At 33.4% G+C, this 22,566-nt stretch overlaps 3 protein-coding genes across 26 annotated transcripts; 2 read left to right on the top strand and 1 right to left on the bottom strand.

Moving 5' to 3' along the window:
• The first annotated feature begins 1,761 nt into the window (after positions 1-1,761).
• Positions 1,762-5,100, top strand: LOC106771569. Of its 2 annotated transcripts, none has more exons than XM_014657561.2 (3): positions 1,762-2,669; positions 2,764-2,845; positions 3,908-5,100. In XM_014657561.2, exons 1-3 carry the CDS (start codon positions 2,553-2,555, stop codon positions 4,057-4,059), a joined length of 351 nt encoding a protein of 116 aa, XP_014513047.1. In that variant the 5' UTR covers positions 1,762-2,552; the 3' UTR covers positions 4,060-5,100. The 2 variants fall into 2 exon arrangements, with proteins under 2 accessions (XP_014513047.1, XP_014513048.1); XM_014657562.2 differs by having other exon boundaries at positions 3,911-5,100.
• A 348-nt stretch (positions 5,101-5,448) lies between these two features.
• On the bottom strand, positions 5,449-14,385 carry LOC106771867 (serine/threonine-protein kinase prpf4B). 23 transcript variants are annotated; one of them, XR_002669488.1, is made up of 17 exons: positions 13,891-14,385; positions 12,210-13,336; positions 11,895-12,064; positions 11,108-11,274; positions 10,949-11,017; positions 10,564-10,636; positions 9,926-10,082; positions 9,527-9,818; positions 9,299-9,413; positions 9,027-9,190; positions 8,721-8,795; positions 8,439-8,619; positions 8,209-8,313; positions 7,868-7,931; positions 7,277-7,328; positions 7,161-7,185; positions 5,449-6,135 (listed from the first exon to the last, which is right to left on the bottom strand). XR_002669488.1 is itself a non-coding variant. In XM_022785769.1 (13 exons), exons 1-12 carry the CDS (start codon positions 14,233-14,235, stop codon positions 8,759-8,761), a joined length of 2,619 nt encoding a protein of 872 aa, XP_022641490.1. In that variant the 5' UTR covers positions 14,236-14,385; the 3' UTR covers positions 8,480-8,619; positions 8,721-8,758. The 23 variants fall into 23 exon arrangements, 2 of the variants coding, with proteins under 2 accessions (XP_014513359.1, XP_022641490.1); XR_002669487.1 differs by having other exon boundaries at positions 7,161-7,181; positions 7,277-7,931; XR_002669484.1 differs by having other exon boundaries at positions 7,277-7,931.
• A 5,494-nt stretch (positions 14,386-19,879) lies between these two features.
• LOC106771868 (cytochrome P450 CYP73A100) lies at positions 19,880-21,966 on the top strand. Its single transcript, XM_014657874.2, has 2 exons — positions 19,880-20,809; positions 21,059-21,966. The coding sequence occupies exons 1-2, from the start codon at positions 19,932-19,934 to the stop codon at positions 21,792-21,794; spliced, it is 1,614 nt and encodes a 537-aa protein (XP_014513360.1). The 5' UTR covers positions 19,880-19,931; the 3' UTR covers positions 21,795-21,966.
• The last annotated feature ends 600 nt before the right edge of the window (positions 21,967-22,566 follow it).

Here is a 22,566-nt window from a genome sequence, read left to right on the forward strand (position 1 = left end):
TTTCTTGTGATTTTTTTTATGTTCCTGTTTAATTATTGGATACAAATTCTTTTTAGAAATTTTTATTATCTATCTAAATTTGTTAGTTCAATTCTTATTTGTTTCATGCTAGTAAGTTAGAAAAATAACATTTATTTAGAATAAGTATATTTTTGCTCTGATATATCTCTCTGTTCTCTATCTTTTAGTTTATTATGGGAGTAATGGACAATTTTAATTTTAAAGAAACTTTATTTTGGTGTTTGAAACTATAAAGGAGAATTAAAATTAATGGTTTTTAATTGTAAACTAAACTTATTAAGTATGTTAAGTTTTATTTTCTATAATTTTTTATTTAAATAAAATTATGTAATATATAGAATTATACATGTAGTAAGGACTTTTAACATATGTAGAGGTACAAAAGGAAAGCATGAGTGCAAAAAGAAAACCCTTCATGATTAGGATTTGAGCCCATGTGTCTGCAGTTGCTTTTGTTTGGATCATTCGCCCACTTTTCCTATTTTTTTATCACATGCAAAAAAAAAAGACAAAATTAGTCTAATAAAAATATAAATTTTGGTTTTAGTTTGGGTAAGGATTATTTTTCCAATATTTAAAATTATTTTTAAATTTTTTATTGTTAATTTCAAGATAGATATAGTATTTAATAAAGGATTGAAGTTTTTTAACGTGTTATACAGTAGTATTAGATTACAAGAGGTGTTGAATGGGGGGGGTAATTAATCTTTTTCTTCAACATTTAATAATTACTATGGATAAAAAATATTATTTAATCTAAATAAATATTTTTTAAAAGAAAATAAAAATATACCCATTTTATAAAATAAATAAAAAATATAATTAAGTTTTTTTTTAATTAATAATTAATTAAAAATAGTTAATTGTTTTTATACTATTGAATTTAATTTTTTAATGATGCTGGATCAACAGTGCTATGGTGGGTAGATGAAGTTCTTATAAAAGTCTATGCACATTTTGGAACACATGGATGAATGGAGATATGACTTCTATACTGTGAATTCGTAGAATAAAATTCAAACTTAATCTAATTTTCCAAAATTCACCTATCAAGTGAAATATTTACCACCGTGCTTAAAATATATGCAACAATTAAGGTTATTATTTTACCATATTAATGAATAACTTATAGATACAGTATATAGTATACAAGGTATAACTAATATAATTTCATCAATCCATATTTCCAAATTAGAGTTATATTACCACGATAAAATAAGTAATATTTTTAATAAAAAATAAAATTAACACCAATAAAAATTCATAACTTGACTTGACTTGATGATTCAATGATAAGTTGGTTGTTCTACTATTATAAGTTATGCAATGAATATATAAAATATACATATGTGAAATATATAGAATTAAATTTAGTTATGAGATGATATAAATGAAACAGTTTGTGAATGTCTAGTGAAATCTATAAAAAAATTATTTTATTTTATCCAATTTTTAAATTTAAATGGCATATACTAAAACATGTGATAAAAAAACTTAATGATAATCATTACATATTAAATGTTATATGCCTCAACTTAGGATTCTTTCTGACTTAAAACACGTGTCCAAATCTAAGGATTCAATTAAAATTATGTTTATATTTTTAATAATACATAAGATTTTTGTATGAAGAATTAAAGATTCCACACAGTATACGAGTTAAAGACGTCACATTATTTACTAATTTTCAGTAGACGAGTGAATCAACATGATCTACCACGGATACAATTCAGATAGGATTCATTGTTGTCGGTACAATCTTATTTAACGCAAATTACCAAATAAAAGACACTCATTTTCATGTTCCTAATACATGTAGGATAATTGTAGAAGCATAAACAATTGTTTGAAATACTGAAACAAGATGAAAATTGGTGTTTCCATACGTAGATCTGTCACATTTGGCCTTTTCTTTGCCGTGTTTAGCTTCATGACAGAGACTTTTTTCAATCTGTATGAAAGGACCCTGCTGGAACCAACTATTTGACTTTAGTTACACAAAGAGGACCTACGATAATGAATCCAATGTTTCTAATCTACTCCATAGTCATAGCTATCTACCATCATTACTTAAAACAATAAATACTCAAACTTCTACCTTCCTTTACTCTCTAACCAGAGAAAAATTTAGAGTAAAGTGTATTCATACAAGGGTTGTATAATTGCACTGGCTTAAGCCTAGCAGAGTCAACTAAGTGCATCATTAGTGTAGCTGAATAGTTCAGTTACTTTATTGGTAAGTAGAAAAAAACAACCAAGCACTATGTGGGACATGCTCCAGGACTACATAAGTGAAACAATAATCAATTATCTCCGTTAAAACCTAACCTTTTTCACTTTCTTTGCCATTCATTTCTATCATGCTTTCTCCATTTTCTGCCCACCATAAACAAGCATCCCAGGTGGTGAAGTTGTTCTATCACCGTAGAAAGTGATTTTCAAAGTCATACATCATTTTCTGCATATGTCTTTTTTTTATGTAGGATGGTATTGAGTCTGCAATACATAGGTTGTGCTAGATTAAGGCTGTTATGGCTTTTGAAGATGGTTCCAAAAAGGAGCTACAGAAAGTTGGTCTAGAAATCTCCAACCGTTTTCCTCTTACAAGGACTACTCTGGCATCTATGGAGTCTTTGTCTTTGCCAGTGGTACTGTAAACTCCTTCCTTACTCTATTTTTGAAGTTTTGAAATTGACCATGAATTTGTTTCTGATTTTGGTTTGGTTCTTGTGCTGAAAACAGGTTCAGGAAGTTGTTCTTTCTGCTGATATGCAATGTGAGAAGTGCCAGAAGAGGGTAGCTGATTTTATTGCTAAAATGAATGGTAAGCCTCTATTTTACATTGAGTGTGGATTGGTGAGTGCAAAATTTGGACAATTGTTATATGATTGGCTTTGAAGCTCTAAGAGAAATGAGAAATCTCACTGTTTTTGTTGAGGGTTAGTATGACTACTTGATTGCAGAGAATTGACTGTTTGGTATTCCTGATGAATAAGAAATTCAGAATTTCTTACCAATTATCTTTTACCCTGAGAAATGCTTAGAGAGGAAAAGTTCATTGGCCCATACTGTTTTTGTTGTCACATTTTATTAGGGCGGCATGTGTTTCGGCTGCAAAGCTGGGGAACACTGTTATTTATATCTGTACTCTGCACTAAACCAACAACTGTTATTTCTTCTGCTTTTGATCTTTTTCTTTTTGCAACTTCGTTACCTTCTTATATGTGTTGGCGTTTTCCCCCAAACATTATGCAAGCTCAACAAATTTAAAGTAAAAATATTTTAATTTGATACAAGCATTTTACATTTATTAAATGCTATTAGGTCTGGTGTATCATGAAATGGATGTAACAACTATTTTTACAAACCACCGTACAATTTTATTTGGAAATTAGGATTTCGATAAAGAAACTATGAAAATGGTAGATCATATCTAGAAGACAACTACATAAGTAAAGTTTTTTTATTTATTTTGGTTTTGAAGTTGTACTTTTTTTTAGGACCATTTTAATGTCTTTTCATATTTATTTAGAAATTATGGTTAAAAAAATAGTATTTTAGTTTCTTTTTTATTTAAAGGGAAGTTGCGAGCATTTCACATTATAGTCATATTTACAAAGAATAATTTAATTGAAAAAAAAAGCTTTATTTTTTAGTCAAGCATAATTCACCTTAAAAATAAAAACCAAGTCCACAGTTGCACTTATTTTACCATAAAGAATGTTATTTGAGGCATTATCTTTGATATAACCTTTTGTTTCTTAGAATCAGCATTGAACTTATTTTTTATTTGGACAATAAACAAGTGAGATTAAAATTTGAAACACTTTTTTCTATTTAACATTTTTAGATGTAATTCTAATGGGCTGATGTTATGATTTTTCAGCAGAAACGGAGTCAGTGGTGGTGAATGTGTTGGAAAAAAAGGTGGTACTTACTTTTAGATTGACAACTATTGGTAAAGTAATCTCTCAACAAATTATTCCCTTCCCTAAAGTTGCAATTATTAAAAGGATATTTCGTTTTTCACGGAGCTAAGTTTCGCTTACAAGAGATCCACATGAGCATAAATTTTTGTAATTTGATTTCCACATGTACAGCACAAACTTTATTGCATTTGTGATTGAATTTCTTTTGTAATTGCCTTCTCACTGAATTAGCCTTGTTGAGATATGGATATTCCGAAGTGATTTAGCTCTGTTTATTTTAGAGGAAAACATAATTAATTTGATTAAAACAATTTTGAGGAATATGTAACTAGGTTTGATGCCCTCTGTAAATAATGTTTGTTGTCACCTCATGACTAGGGTCACTCAGTGTTACACAAAATCCTGGCCGGCATCTTTAATTAGCTGAAATAACATTCCACTGTATGTAGTTTTTATAATTCCATCAAGTATTAAGTATAAATACACAAACATGACTGTTTTTCCTCTGAAGTTATCTTATACATCTATTTCAGAATTGCATCATTCACAACCTCCATTTCATTTCGCTTAATTTTTACTCAAACACCAAATTATTTCCTCAAGTTTACAAATTAAAAAAGCCTAATCCCCAAATATTTAAGTTAATCAAGGTAAACTTTAATCACTTCCATTTGATTTCATCGAGCATGTATCAAGCTAGTTGTGTTTACATGTACTTCATAAAAATAAGAATAGCCTGTGACGAATAAGTAACTTTTGTTTTAATAGATCAAAAGAAATAACATCGGCACTCCTGCAAATCTTATTTTATAGTTAAAAGTAGTGTATTACAGAACCTGTGTGTAAATTTATCTTATTTTGAAACCTTTTATTACATAAATTTTAGAACAAAACAAATCTCAAATTTGTTATCTTTTGGTAATTAAATTTTATTACATTAATTTTAATATCTAACGTTAAAATTAAAATAATAGTACTGAATTATTCAAAATATTAACATTAATTTATTCAGATATGGGTAATGAAAGACTACCACAACTCCAAATATCGTATTAAAAATTATTAAACATATTGTTTTAGAACTAGTAGAGACTACTTGGAAGTTGAGTAAAAAGAAAAATCACCGCTCCACTGCCGATCAAACCATTCGTTATTGGTCCACCAACTCCACTAGATCGTAATTTTATTTCCATATCTAGATAAAAGTCATGCCCATTTGCACGAGGACCTACTTTCTTTGGCCAGTTATTCGGACAGGCAAGGACAGAATTCTGCTCACATAACTTAAGATGGCCAGGATTTCACACATGCAATAGCAAACTATCCTAAAACATGTTTTTAGCTGGCCCAATATTCCCTTCAAAATACCAGTATTACAGTATTTCTTACCTGAAAAAACCGGCACTACGGGATCCATATAAAGGGAATATGTCTAGACAGAACCTGCTTTCCTTGTCTATACTTTACAAAAATAGTTCATGAAACATTCTATTTTAGGTACACATCCAAGAGATCAAGATATTAAATGAATAAACGGTTCACAGATATCAAGCGAAAGAGAGTTTTCTGTAGGTACAATCTACCCACACCCATGGACAATCAAGTTTCGAAAGCTTACCGTTGATTTGTACAGCCAAGGTATATCTACATTACTTTCTACATTACTATGTCAATATTCGAGATAGGCCTTACGTTTCTCCAAGATACATTTTATACATTTATCCAAAAAAAATAAATTGGAAGCGGTGGTCAATCGGAAGTTGTTTCAAGTTTCAGAACTCCTAAATTAGTAAAGCTATAGCAATCAAGTAAAGCTTTTTCTCACTGGGTGAGGTAGAAACTACCCACATCCAAGGACAATATTGTCTGTAAAGGTTTCCATTAACCTGTACCACCAAGGTACAACAGCATACAACATTCGAGGCATGTCTGCTTTGTTCTCCAGTATAGCATATTTACCAAAAAATGGTTGTCTCATCTTTCCAATTTCAGAATAGTCCTTAATTAGTAAGATATGGCAGTCGGTAAACCTTGACTTATTTTTGTTACTTAAATTGCAAAGCCGTTTTCTCTCTATTCATTATCAAATTAAAATATAAAAAAGGTAAACTGACAGGCTAAAGTGTACATGCATTGATGCCAACCGAAGACTGCAAAAGAATTTACCAACCTTTTCCACCCAGACCTGTTGAGATATACTAATATTGGTATATTAAAAAAGCTTTCAATATGTTTTAAAACATCAAAATCAGTCTATTTTGTAGGCATGGTAAAAGGGCAGCAAAAAAAACCGAGCAAAGAATCCAAATTCAGTCAATGATGGAAGCCATGGAGAATGTATAACAGAAAAGACAGCAAAAATAAATTTAAAACGACAGGATCATAGGCTGGAATCAAATCTCGAAAGAATTTGATTGTGTGTTTCACATAGTCCTTGAACTGAATTTTTTATTGGAAACAACATTGGTTTAGTTAAAAAAATAAAAACCTCGTGTAACGTGTTTCAGAAGTTCAAAAAACAGAACTAAATTACGAAATTAAAAAAAAAAAAAAAAAAAAAAAAAACAAAAAAAAAAAACAAAAAACTCAGCACAATTCATTGGATTGATGGTGAACATAAACACATACATTGAGAAACATGAGCGAAAAGAGTTGACGAGTATCTGAAGTGATGAACGGAAAGAATAAGCAAAGAAAATGACACGTTATAGCATCATGGCAGCACCATAACTATAATTTAACAGCATTGACTTATTTTGTAGTCCCCTTATGGTGGCATCCCAACCCAATTCGCGACCATCTACGTATGCGTATGTCATCCCTAAGAAATGAATTCTATTAACAAATAAAACTCAATTCCATTCTAAAAATCAAATCAACATGCTCGTCATATGAATCACACCGATAGCAAACAATATTAGGTGTTTAGGACATGAAACAGGAGCATAGCAAAAAACACAATGTTTAATTAGAAGAAACAACTCAGGAAGTATGGCACATAGCCCGACAATCAAACCTAAGCGCCATCTACATTCAACATAGGAAACAAGCAGCAGGAAAGTTTTACCGCAAATTGCAAATTGGATATTCCACAAAATCAGAAACAGGAATAAAGACTAGGTTCACACTGTAAAAAACTGGATGCAAAGGACCATCAATGCCTTCAACACTGACAATGATGAGAAAGGACTTGGACTTGAATATACTTACAAAAATTGCAGGACCAAGATGCTACCTAAGATTTAAAAATGAAATAAGAATCAGATTCATTTTGCAATTTTAATCCATACTAACAGAACAATAGTTTCTGAATTTGAATTGCTCACCGTCAAACGGATTTGCTTCAAGAACATAGCCAAAGACATCCAGTGGAATTGCCTCCAACATGACCCGCCATGGATAAGATGCAACACAAGTTTATTAGGATATGTGTATGGGTAAATTTAAGGAAAAAAAGTATTATAAATAACACAAGACAACAGATGGAAAGGCATGCTCAAGTACAATTAAAGAAAAAAGATATCTACACACCTAAGTCATGACTAAAAACAAAAAGAAATATGCGGAAAAAATTGCTTGGGAATTCGACCATTTATACTGAAACAATTTAAAAGGCAGTAAAAACTAGGCGTATGGCCTCGTGGCACATGTATCTAGAAGCGGAAGCAAGTTCAGCACTGACCACTTCCCTCCCTTTAACTCATGTACCCAGCTAACAACAATAATTAACGTGAGTTCGTGCTCAAACAGCACCAATAACAACTGATTCTCCTCAAAAAAAATTGACAGCTCAAGCTCATTGAAATAAGTTCCCACTCGAATGTGGTAGTTATTCTATTACCACTGTTAATGAAAATGGAAATCATAACTCATTCCAGCACGGTGAAATTAATCTCCCAATAAACAAGCCAAGGTACCTTCTCCTGGGTTCCTTTTAAGCATCTAAGCATGAAGGGATGCCTCAAACCAGTGATATGTGTCCTGAATGAGAAATTAAATTAGAATCTCCAGAATCCAAGGAATATATATGAATTGACAGTAATAATGAAAATCAAGGGTGACAATAACATAATCTATGCAAATAGTATAAGCAAAACAAAATAAAAGTTACATAAAATAGGAAAGAGTAAAGAAAAGAATAAGCCAGCCTATCAAAAAAATACAAAATTAAACTTTCCGAGAATGTAATTGGAAGAGGAACGTTTGAAGTTCAAATACAGCTACACTAAAGGAAACTGCCATTGGCAAGTTGTCTTACAATAGAAACAGTACATTCCACTGAAAGAACCGCCAGTAAAGTGTACGCCTGTAGAGAGACATCACCCTTTTTCACTTCAACATGCTGACAACTGTGATGACACTCCTTGGGCCATACACAGAAGATAGATAGTGCCAAATAAAATTAGAACCTCAATATCAATTGGATCATTATGTACAAATATCAGTATATCATTTTGGGAGTCAATTTCAGCAACATTGTTCACTTGCCAGTGATGAATGGGTGGTTCAGAGCTTGTGACACTGTCAGCCTCTTGTCTGGATCCAGGACAAAAACTTTTTCCAGAAGATCCCTAAAGTTGGCCAACATTTTTGGATCCTCCCCGGAAGAGCCAGTGATGAGTGTCCCAATATCTTTTGGCTTAATGTTGAGAATCAACCGCTTTATGGCCTATTAAGGAATAATTATAGCATCATTATTCAACTCGTCAAAAAAACCCATTCAACATTGATAACAGACCAGCTTGAAATACAATCTAAAGTCTGGCTTACCTTTTTTGTCACAGGATCTTCCTCGGTTGCAAGAAAATTCAGGTCCTGATCAAAATGTTGTTCAGTAAATGCTCCCTGCAAGGAAGATAGTCAAAAAATAAGTGGGTATCATTAATAAGAATAAATTTATTTACCCCAAACGTTGAATTGAAGGTACAGCCACATAAAAGGAGTGATTTAGGAAGTAAAGTCAAAATAAATACACAATATCAAACGTGTATCAAGTATTGAAATAATTCATACTCAACAATCAAACTGTGGCTGGACACTAATAAAAAATAAATAAATAAGACAATAAATGTATACCTTTCGTAGCATCTTCTTTGGAAAGGGGCCCTTCAGTTCCATGTGAAGTCGTAGCATGTCATTGTTAGTAAGCCCAGGGAAAAGAACCTTACCTACATATAACTCATACAAACAACAGCCTACGGACCAAATATCCAATGGATGATCATATGCCAAGCCAAGTACTGCATTCAAACATTCAAAAGCCCAAACAGTTGGCAACCATCAGACATTCAACAATAAAAAAAGCAGTTAGGAATGACAATATCATAAATACAATGAATGGAACTTACTTATTTCTGGGGCACGATAAAAACGACTCACAAGATATGGTGTAACTTCATTTTTACCAGCAAACATTGCATTACCAAAGTCACAAAGCTTCAAAACATTTTTAGCCTCGTTTACCTAGTCAGAAGGGAAAATTGAAGATATAAAAGTTAGACTGTAGATTTTTTTTCTTGAAATTAGGGCACAAAACTATGAAAAATTTATAAAAGCAATAGTATTTTAGGGCATACCAACATATTATCTGGCTTTATGTCACAATGAAGAACACCACAATTCCGGAGATGCTTCAAGGCAATAAAAAGCTGTTTTGCGTATGCTCTCACAGCTGTTAGCCTAAGGCCAATATTGCGACCAAACTTCTTTAAAACCTCACGGAGATTCATATTAAGAGATTCAAAAACTAAACAAAGATGATTCCTGTATCTAAAACTTGAAAGGAAACGAACACAATGACGTTTATCATCTGGATCTGCACCTACTAATTTCTTCAATATGACCAATTCATCCATACCAGCCTTGTACCTAGGCACGATATATATGTAGAACAGTGAGAAAAAAATTTAAAAAAAAAAACACTACCCAAAAGAAAAAAGCTCACTGATGATTTCCTAGAAACAAACATCACTCACATGGTGTCATTATTACGAATTATTTTTATTGCTACTTCCTCTGGCTCACCATTTCCCACCTTCAGATTCTTTGCCCGAACAACTGTTGAAAAGACACCCCTCCCGTGTGCAGCAGTGACTTCATATCGGCCATCAAGTATTTCACCAATTCGATAGCCTGCATAACATCGTCACAGCATAACACAATGAACAGAAAAACAAATATATCAGAGAAATTCCAACAATTGCAAGAAAATCTGATAACGCCCAAAGATTCTACCACATGTTTAACAGGTTTTGAGAACAGATCCATTGTAAAGGCTACACGTTAATAAAGATGTGTAACATTTTATTGTCAAAACAGACCACTCTGGTTCTATTTCAACAACTTGGGGGGAGGGGGGGATTCCAGTCATTCCTTCAAAACACGACAAAATTAATGAAACATCTTTGATATAAAAAAATCAATGCCGTTACATTTTTGAAAAATCAAATATAAAGACATACTAACAATAGCCAACCAGTAAACAAGCTATGTAAACAACTAATAATGTTTCCGGCAAAGAAGCCAAAAAAATTCGTCAAACTCTCAGGTCTCAATACAACAAATCAAAAGAAAGTTACGAAAACATATACATAAAATCCAACGAATTACTTACTGTAGTATCCCTCTGCATCATCCCAGTTGTCATGTAGGCCAACCCTTTCAATCATTAAACCATCACCTTTTCCCTGAAAAAGGTAGTAAATCTTAATAGTTAAGATAAGAGCAAAAATATGAATACACAATTATGGTTTAACGTTTCAAGTCAAGAAAAAAATACTGACATAATTTCAGAAGCAACTGCAGTAAGTGTGGTGAAATTGTAAAATTGTATCGAAGAGTGTATGTGATGAAAAATATTAAGAAACCAGCTATATGTGATGAAAAGATATCACAGTATAGTACATTCCGTGTCTTAACACTCGACTGCGAAGTAATATACTACAATTCAGGTGCACGCAGATACTACAAAATTAGAATAGTATGACCAAAACACTTACTGATTTTCGAACTCCCGTTGGTGTCTCCCCAAATATATCGTCACAGTACTTGTCCTCTGACCTTTCACTCTGTAAGCATAACAAATGAAATTAAAAAATCCACCAGATATATATATTTCCAACTTATAAAGTAATTTTTACTTTAAAATAAGGGCAGACCTTTGGAGTACCCTCTCCCAGGCCTCCAGCAAGAGATATCTTCTGAGAAGCAACAGTCACATTTTCAGGAGATTTTCCAACAGCAAATGATGGCTCCACATAATCGGCATCATCATTCTTACCATCATGTACTTCAGAGGTTTCAGTTTGAATGTATGTATCCTTGTCTAATAAGAGCACGTTACAAAGTTACTAAAAGTAGTCCAAGTAGGAAGATCACAAGAGGGAAATGGAATAATGATCAACACTTCTAACATATCTTCTCTTCAATAAATCTTTTGATTTCAGAATTCAATATAATGGTAACAATATAATAAATACATCAATTACTATCTAAAAATAGAAACATGGTCACATGAATCTTCAATGTTGTACTTCAGGTGCGAGCCAAACATGTAATGTTAATTTTAATATTTCACACGCTCCTATGCTTCTTTTACATGATATATATATATATATATATATATATATATATATAGAGAGAGAGAGAGAGAGAGAGAGAGAGTTAGAGACATAAATACTCAAATATATTTTTGATGAAAAATGTTTTGAAAAACCCCCAAAAAATTTAGGGGTGGGGAGTTCCCTGTGGATTCATCCATACTTGTGTTGTTGAAAAAGGTTAATTTCCTATGCAAGAATTAAGATACCAAGTAATCATTTAAAGATCAAAATGACAACAAGAAGACTGTAGATGAAGACAGAACTAAACTTGTGACCAAAGGTAATTTAACTGATATTATCAAACCCATCATACAGACCAATAAAGAAATGAGGAAAACAATACCTTTTCGTTCATTTCCAACCACTTCTACTTGCTGATGCTGCTTCTTGTATTTCTCCATTATTGCTTCCCTTCTTCTTCTACTCTCTTCTTTGATCCTGTTGAGATCTTCCTCTTCTTGGTCAGGTAAGTGCAATGTATCCTCCTCTAAGTCATCTGGTTCAACCTCACTGCTGCATTCAATATACATATAAACAAAATAAAAATTTAGAAAAAAAAAAAGATTGAGTGCATTGTTTCAAAAATAGCTAAAGGTTATAGAAAAGTAGAGAAAAAAATGTGTATAGAAGAAAATGGGATTTAGTCGATAAAACATACCTTGTTAGTTTGCTTTCATCCACTTCTGCAGTACTTCCCCCCCTTGAGGTATAATCCTTTACAGAATTTCTTTTTCTATCCCAATGGTAATCATTTTCTTCATGTCTCGAATGTTTTCTATATTTATCTCCATTGTCATTACCATCTTCATGACGAGCGTGCCTATCTTTACCATTTGCAGTGTCTCTATCTTTGTGTCTATATCTATCATCTCGCCTTGCCCTCTCCTTAATATTATCCCTTTCTCGATTCTTATCATCCCTTTCATTCTCCAGGTCTCTATCTCTCTTAGCATCTCTTGTTCTGTCCCTACTCCTATCTCTTTCCTTTTCCCTTCTCATATCCCTTTCAAACACTGTCTCCCAGCTCCTATCTCTTTCCTTTTCTTGCCTCCTGTCCCTATCCTCCCTTTCCCTGCTCCTATCTTTTTCTACATCCCTTTTATATCTCTCACGGCTCCTTTCACGTTCCTTTACCCTTTGGCGGTCCCTCTCAATCTCCTTACCCCTGCTTGTTTCCTCTTGTTTCTTTTCTCTGTACAAGTCTCTATCCCTACTCCTATCTCTATCATGGGCCTCGCGATTGTGATATCCACTACTGTATTCCCTTCTATCATCTACCACACTTCCATGACCATGTTCCCTTCCACGTGCCCTCACTCTTTCCTCATCATAGTCATATTCAGAGCGCCTTCTCTTGGAATGAACATATTCATCTATGACACTACGAGAACGAGACCTGTCTCTTGTATGACCAATTGATCTTGAACGACTTCTATATCTGCCATGAGAAGGAGAACTTCCTGATATTCTACCTTTGTCTCCCCCACTTTCGGATGATGAATTCCTATGGAAATGTGTTTTCCTAACATCAGCCTCCAGCACATCAAAGTCACCTTTTAGTTTCTCATTCCCTTTAAAACGTCCAAGTTCCCCATTCCGCCACTTATCCGCCTTGGAAGATTTAGGATTCAAATAACCATTGTCCAGACCATCAGTAGCATGCTTTCCATCTTGAGTCTCAGCACTTAAACGATTAGGAGAGACACCATCTGCATTGTTTGTGGGGCTAATAAATTTATCAACCCGGATGTCCTCATTGGTTTCTGAATTTACAGTGAGGTGTCCCTGTTCAGCACAAATCAAAAATTGAGTGCACATGCAGAAAACCAAAGTGCTGGAGGTGATGCCAAATGAAATAAACAGTGCGTTAAAATCAGTCCATGAGCAAAATTAAATTTACAAAACTCATAACCAGCTCTTACAAATTAACTGTAAGCCACCAGTCTTCACTGAAACGCCTAGAGAGACTTCTTTTGCAATTCACTCATGTTCGTGTAGTGCAACCAGGTTCTTACATATCTATGAGACACTGACAGGGTACTATACCAAAGCTCTCAAGAATTAAAAAAAAAAACTCATTATACGTCCGAAAACAAAGAATCGCGGTGCTCTGTTTGGTCATCGAGAGGAAGTGAGATACACCGAAACACCTAAAATACTGAGACAGAAAAACCATTCGCAACCAAGAAAACAGAATTACGAAAACGGAAATTTCTTTCAAATCTACTCCACAATGGCCTCTACTTTCTCCGAGACCAAACAGATATCACGTTTATTGATACACAAAAATGAAAGCAAGTGAACTAAAAAAGAAATAAAAGAAATCAATCGCAACATACCGAATTTTGATTATCAGATTGAACATCTCCATCTCCGGTCACCTTGATTTCACCAGGTTCGACATCAGATTCCGTCTCTTTTTTCCCTACCTCACTATCGAGAGCTTCATCATCGAGGATCTCTCCTTCCTCCACATCGTCCTCCGGGAGATGTCTATGCGGAGTTGGAGAAGGAACAGCAGCAATGGTTCGATCATCGAATTCAATATCTTCCTCGCGCTTTTTGCTACCGTGGCGGTGGCGATGGCGGTGGCGATGCTTGTGGCGCTTCGAGGATCTGTCCACATCCTCCGGAGAGGGTGATCGGCGATGCTTGTGACGCGAGTCACGGGCATCGGTAGCCATGATTGGATGAGAAGTTAGGGTTAGGGTTTTTTGTGTTGGTTCTTGTATAGGAAGCTACAATGGCAGATGAGCGAAGGATGATAGGCACGCGGAGTTTCGGTATTGGATCAGATTGAAGGACCTGACCTACAAGTACAACTAGTTAATTTGTACGTGCTTTACAAGCGCGTCTACTTGTAGACCTCTCCAAGTAATCCTTCATATTCCTCTATTATCCTTCTTTTTTTTTCTGAGTTATTTGACAATTAATGGTTTTTTTTTTTTTTTTATACACCAGGATGTTTATGAACTGTAAAAGTATATAAAATATATAATATATAATATACAGTATAATTTTATAGTGTTAATGTATATATGTTTGTTTTACTATATCAATAAATTCGTAGTATTCTTATATTTAAGTATATCTATATTGAACAAAAAAAATATTTGTTATTTTTTAATTTTACCTCTCTAAGTAATTATTTATTAATTTTATTCTTTGAGGAACCTTTTTAATTTAGTTATTTTTAAAATTTGACCATTTTTAAGTTAATATTTTTTAAAATTAAAATAACTATCTATAATTAAAAAATACTTACATGATAAATAAAAATTACTTTTAAAAAATTACAAAAAATATTTATATTTACTTTTATAATTAAATTTTATTATTTTTTATCATAAAAAAAACTGAAGCGTGTTTTTTCCTAATTACTGTATAAAATAATTTTGTTTTATTTTGTTTTCAACGGATTTCGTAATTTTTCATATTTATATTAATTTATTTTAATGTCAAAGTTTGTTTTCATTATGTCATGATAATAATTTTTTAAAATGTTTACTTAATGTTTTTTATTTAGATTAATTTTTAAAATATCTTTCAATTTTAAAAATATATTTTAGTTTATAAATTAGTTACTATAGTTATTATAAATGTCTGACATAACACTTACCGACGTATAAGATAGTTGTTGTATTTTAGTGCAGTTTGGATCTTGTCTAGTCTAGTAGCACACTCTCCATTCGCTAATTTTCCCACCAAAAAAATTTGCATCTTTTACATCTCTTATGACATTTCCACCCAAAAGAAAACCTGGGTTCATGCCTAGTTCCCATTTAACCGCAAAAAGAAAAAATTACAGTGACACGAGAACTAAGCAACGACCCAAGTTCCATTTTGGGTCGAAACGCCATAAAACCTCCAAAAGACGTCGCTTTTCTTGTGAGGAAGCTAGCAATGGGAGAATGTGGTACTACATTACCGAGAGAGAGGACAAAAATTGCACTAAGACACAACGAAAACACATTTTAATCGGTTATTAGATGATAACCGATCAAGACATCAATTTAATCGAACTAAAACAAAGTTTAAACGGTTGAAATAAAAAAAAAAAAAAAAAAAAAAAAAAAAAAAAAAAAACACCTGCAATGCAATACTGCAAGAGAGAGAAAAGGAAAGGAGGAGGATGTAAAGAAAGAAAATAGGAAAAAATTGTCTTGTTAATTTTGAATAAAATATGAGAAATACATACAAGAAAGAGAATTTATAATTCTGCTATTTTATCCCTATAAATATTCTATAATAATGTAAAGTAATTATTCTATAATAATGTAATATTATTACTGCAAATCACCTATAATAATAACAATATATTTTCTCAATAATATCGGAATATGATTTATTTTCTAATACTCCCCCTCAAGCTGGAACATACAAATTGTATGGACAAAGCTTGAAACACATAAACTCAATTTGAGATATGTAATCTGTCTTCAAGAGGGTCATCGGCGTGTCGTCATTTCCGTTGTTCACCACTATTGATGAACAACAAATTGCAAGAACAAATGAAGGGCCTGCAGAAACAAACTGCAAGGGCAAATAGCAACATATCTGCAGGGATTACACTATCCTGCAGCGACTGAAATTAAAAGACTAATAGCCATAAACCTGTAGGGACTTAATCAACCTAAACAGCAACAAAACTTCAAGGGACTTAACTGCCCTAAACAACAACAAGCCTTCAGGAAACATCTGTCCTCCAAAGGCAAACAACAACAGACTTGCAGGGACTACACTACCCTGCAGTGGCTGGAATTAAAAGGCTAACAGCCAAAAACCTGTAGGGACTTAATCACCCTAAACAGTAACAAACCTTCAGGGACTTAACTGCCCTGAACATATGGGAGGCCTTCAGGAAATTATTGTCCTGCAGAGGCAAACAACAACAAACNTTCAGGGACTTCACTGCCCTGAGTAGCAACAAAACTTCAAGGGACTTAATTGCCCTGAACATAAGGGAGGCCTTCAGAATAGAGAAGAAGATAGCGGAAGCAATAGAGGTAGGACTAGGTGTTGGTGCATCGGTGGCACAAGTGGCAGTGACGATGGCCGCGAAAGTGGTCAGCGACGGTGGCTGGAGATGGTGGTTGGATGACAACACCGGACAGATGCGAGACAAAAACCAGAGATTGCCCATTGAAGTATAAAGACACAGGTTGAAAAAGAAACTTTTAGGGAGCCGCCGGTAGCCGCCGCCACCGGCGACAACAAAGGCAAAATAGAAAAGGATAAAAAAATCTGCTCTGATATCATGTAAAGAAAGAAAATAGGGAAAAAATTGTCTTATTAATTTTGAATAAAATATGAGAAATATATATAAGAAAGAGAATCTATAATTCTGCTATTTTATCCCTATAAATATTCTATAATAATGTAACATTATTACTGTAATTATTCTATAATAATGTAACATTATTACTGCAAATCACCTATAATAACAACAATATATTTTCTCAATAATATCGGGATATGATTTATTTTCTAACAGAGAAAGACTGTGCGCGTAAATGCGAGTTCGCGGTTTATTTAACATGAATTTATGTGTCGGTCATTGTACCAACTGACGTCTATAGACATTGGCTACCTCACTAATCTGACGTCAAAGAGACTTTTCACCTGTCTTTTTTAGGCCATTTAGACGTCGGATGCAAGGGGAGTTGACAATCTGACGTCTAAAGTGCTGAACGAAGTGACTTTTCAGTAATTGGTCAGTCCAGTAAACAACGGGGACTTGGGGGCGCCGACGTCTATGAACTTATTGACGTCGGTCCTGAACAAAGGGACATCTGTTTACTTGCGGGGTACGTGAAACACACTAATTGCAGCTATACAGACGTCAACTGACTGACTAAACCGACATCCAAGAAACTATTCAACTGCCTTTTCAGGCCATTTAGACGTCGAACGTCGGGTCGCTGACATCCAAAATGCTGAACGAAGTGACTTTTCAATAACCGGTCAGTCCAGTAGACGTCGGTCCTGTACCAAGTGACGTAAGTGTCTACGAGGTAGGTGAATCACATTAATTGCAGCAAGATAAATGTCTGGCCCCCCGTATATACAGTAGAAATACACTGACTTCTCACCTACATGTCAGGCACATGGACGTCTGTTTAGGGTGAAACTGACGTCTATACTATTATAGACGTCAGGCGAACCACAAACTGACGTCTATATAACCAACTTATTTAGTAAAATGCCACCGGTCAGTCATATATGTCTCGTCACATCATAAACAACGTATAAGGGGTGACAACGATTTTGCACCAGTGGCACTTGCGAATCTGTAAACTAAAATTCAATTCTTTGGTGAGATTTTTGTGTTACAAAACGAGAAATGCAACATGTTACAGGGTTTAGATGATAAAAAGAATTACATTATTAGAAAAGAATCATATAGTTTGATTCATATGACGGTGATTAAGACTTTTTATATTTTCGGAAAATTTCCTTACCGTTTTTCTGTTGACAAATATATGGTTAGAATTTGTTCAGATATATATTTTTTTTTGAGAAATAGGAGACTTATTAATGTTGGATTGTGGCAAAAAAAGAAAAATTTTGTTACTGAAAGTAATGACAAAAAATTGTCACAAATAATAATTAAATTATAAAATTATATAATTATATAATTATTCGTGATCGTAAGTAAAGAATGTAATTGGACAATATAAGAATTGCATTATTTAACACTGAAGCTACCTATTGAAATAAAAATTAACGATAAATACTCAATTGTGTTTTAATATTTTCAATAGATCATAAAACTTTAAAATAAGCTCAGTTAAAAGTTTCCAATTTTATAAAAAAATCAAATTTAATTAAATCTAAAATAAAAAAAATGACAAAAAGTTTGGGAATTTTTTTTTTTTGTTTGCTTTGCCTTAGTCAAAAACTGGACTACACTAAGTGGTATTTTCCATCAAGTGATATGGTATTGTTTTGGGAGGAAGAAACTTCAAAGTGAAAGTAATGTTATTTGGATTAAGAAAATAAGAAACAAAATTGTAAAATTTATGAGATATTTAATTAACAGTAATATAATAATTAAAAATTATCTTTTGACCGATAATTTTCTAGTTATCTTCAAAATAAATTTAATATTTACATTTTCTTTAATAATTGTAACTTGTATGTTTAGTTAAATCATTATTTTCATTATCTGAATATCTGCTTGTAAAAGAATTACGAATTAGAATGAGTGTATAATAATATAAATAAAAGTAATATTAAAAAATTGAAAAATAAAAAGAAATTTAAATTTAAAACATTGAAAGTAAAATTAAATTAGTTTGAACTAGATAAATTGATTTAGTTTGACTAAGATTTAGATTAACTTAATTTAACTTAATTCGATTTAGACTTAAACACCTTAAATTTAGATTAATTAAGTTTGATTTAGACTTCGACCGGTCCAATTTAAATCCAGATCAATTTAATTTGACTTAAATCTTAATCAATAATTCTATCTATAAATTTAGATTAAATTAACTTGATTTTAATTTAAAATTGACTTAATTCAATATTGCATTTAGTCCACTATTTCAAAATTAAAATTACATAAACGTATTATATTTGAATATACAAAATCTAAAAACTATTTAATTTATAACCACTTGAAATCCAAGTAAACGAAACTCAAAATGCAAAAGTATATTTTTAAATTTAAATAAGCTTAAATAATATGAATTTAAATAATTATGAATTGAATTTCACTAACCTTTATCAACTTTTTGATAAAATATTATGACGAATAAATTCAATAGTAAATCGCTCCTCCTTCCATACGAAAGAGAAGTGAATGTAAAGTAATATAAAAATAGTCAGCCAAATCTAAATTACTGTTTTATCGTATACCAAAATTGATGGAAAACAGAAGTAATTCACGTACAAGAATATAATATCTTACAAGAAGAGATACTGATTAGGTTAAGCAGCTTATGTACATGTTGGCCTCACCAATCACAATATATATTAAAGGATAATGATATTTTAATAATTTTTTACAATAAGATACGTGTTATTGTTTTATTGGTATGTTTAAATTTATTTTAATAAAATATTTGAGATAGACGAATCACAAATTAACACGTATACCTTATGAAAAAATTATAAGAAAAAAAAGTTGTTAAAAAAACTTTTCTTATTTTAAGAATGGGTGGCTTGACCAAACACACATTTTGACTCTAAAAAAATGTTTACTCACCTATCACACCCCATCCACCTACCTTGCTTTCACAAAAACTTTCAATCCAGCCCATGGATTTCATCACAAACCATGGGTCACCAACCTCATGACGACTAATATATAAACGTTTTCTTTCTACTCTAAGTATCTCACTCTTCCATTAACTTTAATCCTACGAACACAAAAATGAGTTTCCAAATCAAGAAACCAATATTTTCAGCTCTTGTATCAGTATTACTCATTTCAATTACAAAACTCTTCCATTCTTATTTCTCCATACCATTCTCACCATTCAATGTTGCCATTCCTATTGCCACGACCCTTTCTGTTATAATCATATGCAAATATTTCTTAACTTCTAAAACTCACTCTTCCACTCCCCCTGGTCCTCTATCAGTTCCTATATTTGGTAACTGGCTGCAAGTTGGCAATGATCTCAACCACCGTCTTCTAGCGTCAATGTCACAGACCTATGGTCCTGTGTTCCTACTCAAACTAGGTTCCAAAAACTTGGTTGTGGTCTCTGATCCCGAGCTCGCCACCCAAGTGCTCCATTCACAAGGTGTGGAATTTGGCTCGCGCCCACGAAATGTTGTGTTTGATATCTTCACTGGGAACGGCCAAGACATGGTTTTCACTGTTTATGGTGACCACTGGCGCAAAATGCGCAGAATCATGACGCTGCCATTCTTCACCAACAAGGTTGTCCACAACTACAGCAGCATGTGGGAGGAGGAGATGGACTTGGTGGTGCGTGACCTCAACCTGAATGAGAGAGTGGGGAGCGAAGGCATTGTTATCAGAAAGCGGCTTCAGTTGATGCTATACAATATCATGTATAGGATGATGTTTGACGCCAAGTTTGAATCACAAGAGGACCCTTTGTTCATTCAGGCCACGAGGTTTAACTCTGAGAGAAGCCGTTTGGCACAGAGTTTTGAATACAATTATGGGGATTTTATACCATTGCTCAGGCCATTCTTGAGGGGGTACCTAAACAAGTGCAAGGACTTGCAATCTAGGAGGCTTGCATTTTTCAACACCCACTACGTTGAGAAAAGAAGGTAATTAAGTTTTGATATAGGAAACACTGAATTTACTCTCCCAAATATACAGCATCCATCCCATTTAGACAAATTATTATAATAGTCTTCAAGATAATACTCACGATAAAATATCCAACATGGTTGACATATATAAATTTGACCATCAATTTCTTTCTTCTTTGTCAAAGGGTGATATATAAATTCCATTTGACAGCTTCTATATATTCTGTTTATAATGCGAGTATTTGCTGGTGTATTACTTGGCAGACAAATAATGGCTGCCAATGGGGAGAAACACAAGATCAGCTGTGCTATTGATCACATCATAGATGCACAGATGAAGGGAGAAATCAGTGAAGAGAATGTGATATATATAGTAGAAAACATCAACGTTGCAGCAATTGAGACAACATTATGGTCCATGGAATGGGCAATAGCAGAGTTGGTTAATCATCCAAGCGTTCAAAAGAAGATACGTGATGAGATATCAGAAGTGCTTAAAGGGGAGCCAGTGACGGAATCCAACCTACACGAGCTCCCATACTTACAAGCAACTGTGAAAGAAACACTGAGACTTCACACCCCGATTCCTCTCTTGGTGCCCCACATGAACCTGGAAGAAGCAAAGTTAGGAGGGTACACTATACCAAAGGAGTCCAAGGTGGTGGTGAATGCTTGGTGGCTTGCGAACAACCCATCATGGTGGAAGAATCCAGAGGAGTTCAGGCCGGAAAGGTTTTTGGAAGAGGAGTGTGCAACAGATGCTGTTGCAGGAGGAAAGGTTGATTTTAGGTTCGTGCCATTTGGTGTGGGGAGGAGGAGTTGCCCTGGAATCATACTTGCCTTACCAATACTTGGACTAGTAATTGCAAAAATGGTGTCAAATTTTGAGCTGAGTGCTCCAAAAGGGACAAAGATAGATGTGAGTGAAAAAGGAGGGCAATTCAGCTTGCACATTGCCAACCACTCCACTGTGTTGTTCCATCCAATTAGAACCCTGTGATTTCAGTCACAACAAGCACTTGGCTTATCAACAGTTCTTAAATCTACAGTTGCTTAATTTCCAAGATGCATTTCTCTTTCTTTCTACTTCAATTGTATACAGTATAGTCCCTGTAATGTTCCTTCGTAAGACAGTTTGAATCTGTTGTTGTTCTTATCACTATTCAAAAGTATAAAACAGTTTTTTGTAACCTGTCATATATAATTTTGTTTCTTTTTTGTAACATTTTTCTGCAGTAGTTTTTACTGGCTACTTCACTTTTTATTTGCGTACTTTGTTTTCATATAAAAAGGTACCATTCCTGAATGCCTTGATCCTTTTCACCAACACATGCCTATCTGGTACACCAAATTTCTTTCAGATCCAAATTTGTTCAACAAATTCGCGGTGATGTCGGATAGTGTACGTCCAACTCATATACATTATTTGTGGTCCTCAGATTTTTGTTTCAACGATCAACTTCATTATGTTCTTCACTGCTTCACTTCCTCTAGATTCCTCTCTACCAAACACTGCACGCTTCTCGTGACTACATCAGCCAGAAGGAGAAAAAAGTTTCAATTTCGTGACTTCGCTTCAACTTTCTTCACTTTTTCAATCAATTTTAATTGTCTCAATTTTTATATCTATTAGAATTTAAAGCTTTTACAAATAAGTTTTAGAAACAAATTATATAAACAGAAAAAAGAAATCCAAGAATGGAAATATACTTGTTATCATTACCTTGCTGAAAAATGTCGCAGATGAAGAATGTCAGAAATAAGGGGGACAT

Source organism: Vigna radiata, chromosome 8, assembly GCF_000741045.1.
Source record: "Vigna radiata var. radiata cultivar VC1973A chromosome 8, Vradiata_ver6, whole genome shotgun sequence".
Taxonomy (NCBI): Eukaryota; Viridiplantae; Streptophyta; class Magnoliopsida; order Fabales; family Fabaceae; genus Vigna; species Vigna radiata.

What these genes read in the sequence shown, in the direction of transcription:
- LOC106771867 (XM_014657873.2), bottom strand. Translation starts at nt 14,235, where the DNA reads ATGGCTACCGATGCCCGTGACTCGCGTCACAAGCATCGCCGATCACCC. An exon ending in TGATGCAGAGGGATACTACA is followed by an intron (nt 10,083 to 10,563) that starts GTAAGTAATTCG and finishes GATGTTATGCAG; the next exon opens with GCTATCGAATTGGTGAAATA. An exon ending in ATTCGTAATAATGACACCAT is followed by an intron (nt 9,819 to 9,925) that starts GTGAGTGATGTT and finishes TATCGTGCCTAG; the next exon opens with GTACAAGGCTGGTATGGATG.
- LOC106771868 (XM_014657874.2), top strand. Translation starts at nt 19,932, where the DNA reads ATGAGTTTCCAAATCAAGAAACCAATATTTTCAGCTCTTGTATCAGTA. An exon ending in CACTACGTTGAGAAAAGAAG is followed by an intron (nt 20,810 to 21,058) that starts GTAATTAAGTTT and finishes ATTACTTGGCAG; the next exon opens with ACAAATAATGGCTGCCAATG.
- LOC106771569 (XM_014657561.2), top strand. Translation starts at nt 2,553, where the DNA reads ATGGCTTTTGAAGATGGTTCCAAAAAGGAGCTACAGAAAGTTGGTCTA. An exon ending in AGTCTTTGTCTTTGCCAGTG is followed by an intron (nt 2,670 to 2,763) that starts GTACTGTAAACT and finishes TGCTGAAAACAG; the next exon opens with GTTCAGGAAGTTGTTCTTTC. An exon ending in TTTTATTGCTAAAATGAATG is followed by an intron (nt 2,846 to 3,907) that starts GTAAGCCTCTAT and finishes ATGATTTTTCAG; the next exon opens with CAGAAACGGAGTCAGTGGTG.